At 40.5% G+C, this 7499-nt stretch overlaps 1 protein-coding gene across 2 annotated transcripts in view; it reads left to right on the top strand.

Moving 5' to 3' along the window:
* The window catches only part of LOC137884815 (MICAL-like protein 2), a 16460-nt gene extending 10477 nt beyond the window's left edge, over positions 1-5983 (top strand). For both annotated transcript variants that reach the window (XM_068726845.1, XM_068726844.1), the window contains exons 13-16: positions 366-439; positions 525-639; positions 1660-1706; positions 3444-5983. In XM_068726845.1, coding sequence (XP_068582946.1) covers positions 366-439; positions 525-639; positions 1660-1706; positions 3444-3520 — 313 coding nt within the window. In that variant the 3' untranslated portion in view covers positions 3521-5983. The remainder of the gene's footprint in view (positions 1-365; positions 440-524; positions 640-1659; positions 1707-3443) is intronic.
* The last annotated feature ends 1516 nt before the right edge of the window (positions 5984-7499 follow it).

The following is a 7499-nucleotide window of genomic DNA, read 5'->3' as shown; positions in this document are numbered from 1 at the left end:
AAACCTCTACCAAGGCATTTTAACGGCAAATTATAACAAAAAATTGTCTTTTTAATCCAGATTTGCATTCAAATACAGACTGTGTAAGAAATCATGGGGGTTTTTGGAAAATAACTTGGGGAACACTGAGCATATGACCTTTTGAGTTATGGCCATTTAAAGCTGCTCTAATCAATATTCTTTTGTTAACGATGGATCTAATGACCATGTGTGATCTCATAGGGGTCGCTTGTGTTAACAAACCCACGTGTTTCAGTTTTCTAGTGTTTCATTGTTTTGGTTAGGGTTAGACTCCAGACTCCAGAAATGCAATCGTAGGCGATAAACTATTTGAATACAGATTTCTGCATTGTTTTTACTTCTAGTGGGAAAACCCAGGACCTGGAGGAAGAGCAGCCCACTGTCGAGGAGGAGCTCAGGAGGCTGATGGACAAACCAGGTGAGAGTTTTGGGGAAACGCACTCAACACGATGACATGAAACGGATCAAACATCTGAGACTGAAACGTGTCTGTGTTTGAGCAGAACATCTGAAATCAACCTGGGACCGGAAGAGGGAAGAGCAGCTGATGGCCAAACTGATGGAGATCGTCAACGACAGAAACGCTATTATAGAGGGTCTGGATGAGGATAGACTCAGGTGTGTATGCAACTCCAGCGATGGGTCATTTGGGGACATTTAAATTGCACAATTTAAGGTCTTGGCTCGAGGGTCCGCTATTTGTGGACAGCCCCACACTCACAATGTCAAGTACCCCAGATTTTGGAAAACAACAATGCGCATCCTTCGAACACTTTTGGCAAAGAAAGCTGACGGCTCAAACTTGATGCCTGTTGCCTCGCTGTAAATTGATCGGCTGTTTGCCAAGAACTGTTAGCGTCAGAAGTAAGTCCTTCTATTAAAGACGACAGTACCTGCGCTCACCATGAACAATGTGGATTATCCTCTACAGCACACATGTGAAACTCTGCCTTTTCGAGAAAAACCAGCCGCTATTGTTATAAACCAAACTTCTGGTAAAAAAAAAAAAAAAATCAGATTTAACGTGGAGTGGTTCTCTGGGACAAAATGGCTATCTGCTAGCTTGTCAGAAAAGACACTCAGGATCTCAAGCGTCTTTCTGAGAGGATTAGCAAACATGAGAGCAGCAGGACAACGAGGTAAAAAAGGTCTATGGTTTCTAGTATGTGTAAAACCCTTCAAAATATATACTTCAACCTCACAGTAATGCTATAAACACTATTTTGTTGATCAGTTACAAATTGATGTACTCCTTAAAGTTGTGTGTTGAGATAAAATGCCAAATATTCACTCTTTACAGCTTCTCAAATGTGGGGAATTGTGATTTTTCTCTCTTTTCACATCGCTGTACATTGAATATTTTTTATTTTTTTTGGACTATTGGTCGAACAAAACAAGCAGTTAGTTTAAAGACGTCGCTTTCGGCTCTGGGAAATTGTGACGGTTGTGTTTTAATTTTATTCTGACACTTTCTAATAAATGATTAATAATAGACCAAATATAAATTTGACTCAATAATGAATTATCTCATGGTCTTTGTTTGATTTTAAATCTAATCACACGCATGTATAAATGCAGCATAAACTCATACAGGTAGGCGCTGCTGTTGATCTGTTTGCTTTTTGTGTGTTTTCTCAGGGAGGAAGAGGAGGACGAGGAGCTCAACAAGATGATGATGAATTTCAGTGAGTGTCTCTAACACCTCCACAGGCCGTCGGTCTAACTCCCCCCCCCCCCCCCCCCCCCCCCCTTCGCTCTGTTCATTAGTTATCACAACCTCGATGTCACTGCAACTTAGTTTGCTTATAAATTATCCAATTGAGGATTTCCATCATGGACGCCTCTAATTGAAGTAGATAGGAATCTCATTGTGTGTGTGTGTGTGTGTGTGTGTGTGTGTGAGAGAGAGAATGTGCTGCATGTTTAAGGGTGCCACTGGGCGATATGTTTTCATCTCATTTGATCTAATGACTGCTAATGGAAAAAGCATCAAACAAAATGCTCCCCCTCTCTTTGTCGGCGCCGTTTCCTATTAGACAAATGGATAATGTAGCTGGTTAATTTGACCCTCTGATAGAATAGAGTTAAAGCCGGCTTCATTTGCAATTCATGACTGGGAAAGCCGGGCTGAAAATTGAGGAGATTTATTGAACTTCAGTGAAAGGTCGTTATGTTGCAGCGAGTGAATGCCGACCGTGGGCTAAAGACTAGCCATTTTTATTTTAATGTATTCGTAAAGTTAATGCCAAAGTTTCACAGTTCATTCCCACTCAGAGTGCAGTCATGTGGTCGTTTACACACATGTTGTGTCTCATAAGAGAAATGCTACTTTAAGTCGCGGAACATGCTACTCTTTTCTTTCCCGGGAGGAGTTTCTCTTGTATCGAGACACCTGAAACGGGGGTTAACTGACGTTACGTTGCTGGTAACCATGGCGAAAGTGCTTCTGTTGTGTGAACCCTGACTGGTGAAACCACTACTAGATAGTTAAACTAGACTACAAACACACTTTAAACACAACTTGTGGACGCAGCTTCTCTTTTTGCCTGTTGTGTCGCCACAATAATACATGCACTAATATGTAAACATGTTGTTTTAATATATCAGAATCCGCTTTATTGGCCAAGCTATGTGTTCACATACAAGGAATGTGACTCCGGTTCTCTCCAGTGAAATTAGAGATAAGACTTAAAAAAAGAGCGAAAACTAAAGAAGGCACTCAGCGAGCCCAGACCTCCGCCGAGGCCGTTTCCGTAATTGAAAAATGATCCGGGTGTCCTCCCCGTGATGCGGATCAGCTCCACAATATAATGGGTTTTTCCTCGGCTCATGTTACGGCCGCTCACCAAGTTTCATGAAAACCAGGCTGGTAGATTTCCCGTAATCCTGCTGACAAACAGACAAGCTAATCAACAAACAAGCACACAAACCAAAAACACAAACGTGTTGGCGGAAGTAACGAAGCTCAATGAAGATATGGAAAAATAGATATGGAACTATTATGTGCATACAAGTAAGTGGAAAAAATAGGTATATAAATGTATAATAAAAAGCAGCAACGACCAACAACATACATTAGTTGCAATGGAATGTCAAAATTGTAACACAAATAGTGCAAATGAATAATAATATATTAGGAAGTCTTGTCTTGTTGTTCTGAGCATCAATGCTTCTGCAGTGATCGCCCATTTTTGAAGATGCATTATTTAGTTTTTCTTTTGGCCGCTTTCTTGCAGAATTTCCCATCAAACCATAAATCACACAGTTTGCTTAAGCTGCTGTTTGTGCTGCAAACAGAACTTTTTAAAATTGGATTTTCCGATTTCTTTAAAAATGTCGGCTTCTTTTCATTTTAGTTGATTGATTGAGTTTTCATTTACCTCTGTGTCATCTTTTGACCGCCCTCCTCTCTCCTCTCTCAGACGTCAAGAAAGACAAACCGAAGAAGAAGTCTCCGATGTCCAAACTGTTCGGTTGGGGGAACAAGAAGGAGGGATGATGCTCCGCCAAACACAGCGCTGCTCCTCTCTTTGATCGTTGTTTTTTCTACTGCTCCTGTTGTAGTCTTAATGTCAGTTTACGCCTGTGATTCATGGGATAACACTGATTGTGTGTGTGTGTGTGTGTGTGTGTGTGTGTGTGTGTGTGTGTGTGTGTGTGTGTGTGTGTGTGTGTGTGTGTGTGTGTGTGTGTGTGTGTGTGTGATCTGTCATTTTAAGCGCTTTTCGAAAAATGCCCTTCCCTCTGTCGACTGCATCACTCAAGATCTGACGTTACTCCTGCCTGCCAGTGCCACACACACACACACACACACACACACACACACACACACACACACACACACGCACACGCATGCAAGCTCATGCACACACACAAATAACGTTGAGGGGTTAATGACTCACCAGCCGTGATGTGATTGGGTTCAGTGCTCCAGTTGTTAGTTTTAATACCCTTCTAGTCTTAATCTGTCTACTTAATGCTCTGAAACGTACACACACACACACACACACACACACACACACACACACACACACACACACATTTTCTTCCTATATCTGCTTACATGTGCAACTTAGTGAAATGTTGGTTGTATACAGTAACACTTCAGATGCTAATACGATTTAAAGAAGCGAGGTCAGACAGCTGTGTCTTGCTCTCTGCTCATGTTTCAGTGAAGAAGACTGACGTCAGGGTCGCTTCCTGACCCCGTTGTAGTCGATTACACGCTGAACTACATTTAAGGTCTCGCTAAAATCCCGTTGTCTCGGACAACAACAAGTTTACTCGGAGCTCGACTCTAATCTTCCAGACCAGTGGTTTCCAACCAGAGGTTCAGGAGTTCTCAGGAAAACAGGAAGCAGAGAAAGCATATTTCTATTTCTATCGGTCTTGAGTTGAACTTGTCCCAGCTTGTAGGAACACTCTCAGAAACAAGGGGTCCAAAAGGGTTCTGGGTTCCATTTAAAAACCCTTTCCGTTCAAAGAACCGTCTTTTGGAAGAAAGTTTTCTTCATGTCTTGTTGAAAGCAGGGCCAACGCCCCTGACTGTGAACCATGATTGTTGTGGGTTCAACTGCACCACCTCCAGCCCTTTGGGAGGCTCTTGAGGCCCCCATGGCCCCAGGCTAACCTGGTTAGGTTGGAGAAAGGGAATATAAGAGGGTTATTGGTAGGTCTTCCTGGGTAGGTTGTAAGCAGACATAAGGCCTTTATACACCGGGGGTATAACGAATTTACAACACGAAAATGCTGAATTTTATGTCATGGGCTTTTATTGTGAAAGGTTTTTTATAAATATTAGTGCAAATCAAGCCGTTCTACACAAAGCGATTGGTTGATGCCTTTGATCACGGTGCGAAAGTTTTGAAAAATCTGCCTTGTTCCGGAAAAAAAAAATGTGGTTGTTTTTTTTTCCGCTGCGTAATATTCCCGTTTTCTGTGCAAAAAAAAAAAAAGCATACTGACGTGCGAATTAGGCGCATCAAAGAAGCGCCCCCGGTGTGTACAGGCCTTTAGAAGATGGGAAGCGTCTAGGTGGACCATTACACCATAGAAGGGGCTTCAAGGGTTCTCCTATGGGGACCAAACCGAAGAACCCTATATGGTTCTAGTTAGCGCCTCTTATTTAAGGGTGCATATGCCATGTTTTAATGGGCTGAGAACCACAGTACCAAACGCAACCACAGCATTTCTTGACTTTTGGCAGCAGTCGGTCGTGGAGGTTTCCTGACTAATAATTTACAGACTCCAGCTGCACATTCAGGTTTTCATTAAGCGACAGTGATCCATAGGAATCAAGTGGAAACGCTCTGAAACATTAAGTTCCCCTTTTGAGCTTAGATTTGCTTTGACATTTAAAAATTAATGTTGTTGTTTTTTAAATAATACCTTTATGAGTTAACGCAGACCTGATGCTCAAACATGGCTGCAAGAAAGTCACTGGATGTCTTTTTTTTTTTTTTTGCCTTTTTTGTTTTACTTTCATGTTCTGCTGTACTTGTGTATTTTGTATATTAACAGTTGACTAGAGGAACATCTGGTTTGTGTCATGTGACTCACAGGTTTAACCAATGTAAACCATATTCAGTTGACTGGGTGGTTTTGAGTGGTAGAAATACAAGAACTGGTCCATATTGGATCTGGATGGTGTACATGTTTTAAAATCTGAATCAACGGTTTGTTTTGTGCGTCATAATCTTTTGCTTATCAGTCATTTTTGGAGAGGCACTAAAGCCAACTTTTAATTTCTGTGTCGTGACCAAATTGCTCAATTATAACTATTTGGTGTTTTGCATAATTTAACATTACATGTTGATGTTTGTGTCCCCTTTATTTCCCTTCACCTCGGTTGTATGTATTGTATAAAGTTGAAAATAAGAACAGTCTGGTTATTAAATGGCCTGGATTTTTAAACACATTTCTGTAACACATCAACTAGAATTTTAATAAAAAGATGACGTTATTTATGGCTCATGGTTCTCTGATACGATATTCACTCATATGGATGTATCACATATAGATACATCATTTTAATGGTGAATGTAATTGATGCTAAACCGCCTTAATTTACCTTTTTATATTACTCTCTTGAATGTGTTGGAGTTTGAGTTAGTGCCTATGTTTTAGTGGTTTTATTCAGGCACTGTAATATTGTGATCATATTTGGCCCAAGCAGGATTTATTATTGGTCTTTTAAAACTGATTAAAGTGCAGCAGCGATGATGCATTTTCAGTGTGACGACACCAGGAGGCAGCATGAGACTTTCCATGTCACTGGAGCTCTCACACAGCATGAATCCCTTTTTATGTCTCTTGGTCTTTAGAGCTGATAAATACACACGATCCGACCCGGACACGACGCGAAAGATGTGTTATTATTTTAAATTCTTAAGGAAGTTAAGTGTTCAGCTTTTGGATTTTTCTCACTAATGCAGAAAGGCTTAATTCATTCATTTAAAATGTATGTAATTAGGAAAAGCCATTAAAGTAATCATAAAAAAAATCATTTTCAAGAGTCTCGTGTCCAAGTTTCAGACAAACAACCAATAACAGTTCAGTTTAATTCACTTCTCCAGTGAAACTATCGCACAATACACACGTTGTCACGTATATTTCTTTATCTTTTGTCAGGTGTGAAACAATGAAATGAAGTAAAACACTCTTGATTGTTAACCGTCTGTAACGATCTTTAAATCACATTTCACTTGTTCTGCTGCAGAGGATTTGGTTTTCTGCGCAACAAAGAAATGCAACTCTGCAAAAACAGTGAGGAAAGATTCGACAATTTAAATTACAAATCATAGATTTGCTTCAAAGAGCTTCACTTTTTGCACAGCGTACGACACCTCGATGCTCCTTGAGCCTAACTCACACCCTTTTATTGATCAAAATAACACACTTATGACACATTTATGAAAGGGGACAAGAGGAAATTGGCATATTTATTACAATAATGTAGAGGTTGTGATGCTGAAGTACAAAGAAAAACTATGGATGAGAAGAATTCCTGGTCGCCCTTAGTGGAGAACAAAATACATCATTTTTTTAGATTTTCAAGACAACATTTTAGTTGAATCTTTGTCGTCTCAACCTCAGCATGTAACTTATAGATGTTCAAATGATACATTTCAAGTGTGTTCTTATAACATCAAGGTTTTTGGACCAATAACTGAGCGCTACAGCCATCTTGTATCATCTGACCTGTGAAGGCCACAGGTGAGGAATGAGTATCCAGAAAGAGACAGAGTTTGGGGGGGTTAAAAACAGCTGGTAATCTACTGCAACAGAACCACAGTGCTCCGAGTGACGAGGTCAAACACACACACACACACACACACACACACACACACATGCAAACAGTTTCTCTCCGTCGCAGTAGAAACATCCTTTCACAGCGCAGCGAAGGAGAAAGGAGAGGAATAACACAATGAAAGAAGAAAAGAGCAGGGAAATTGACTTTTAGCTCATAGTTGTTGTTT

This window comes from Cebidichthys violaceus, unplaced genomic scaffold (genome assembly GCF_023349555.1).
Source record: "Cebidichthys violaceus isolate CVI_PGR_0920_01 unplaced genomic scaffold, fCebVio1.0.p SCAF_4, whole genome shotgun sequence".
Taxonomy (NCBI): Eukaryota; Metazoa; Chordata; class Actinopteri; order Perciformes; family Stichaeidae; genus Cebidichthys; species Cebidichthys violaceus.
This window is presented reverse-complemented; position numbering and strand designations above follow the sequence as displayed.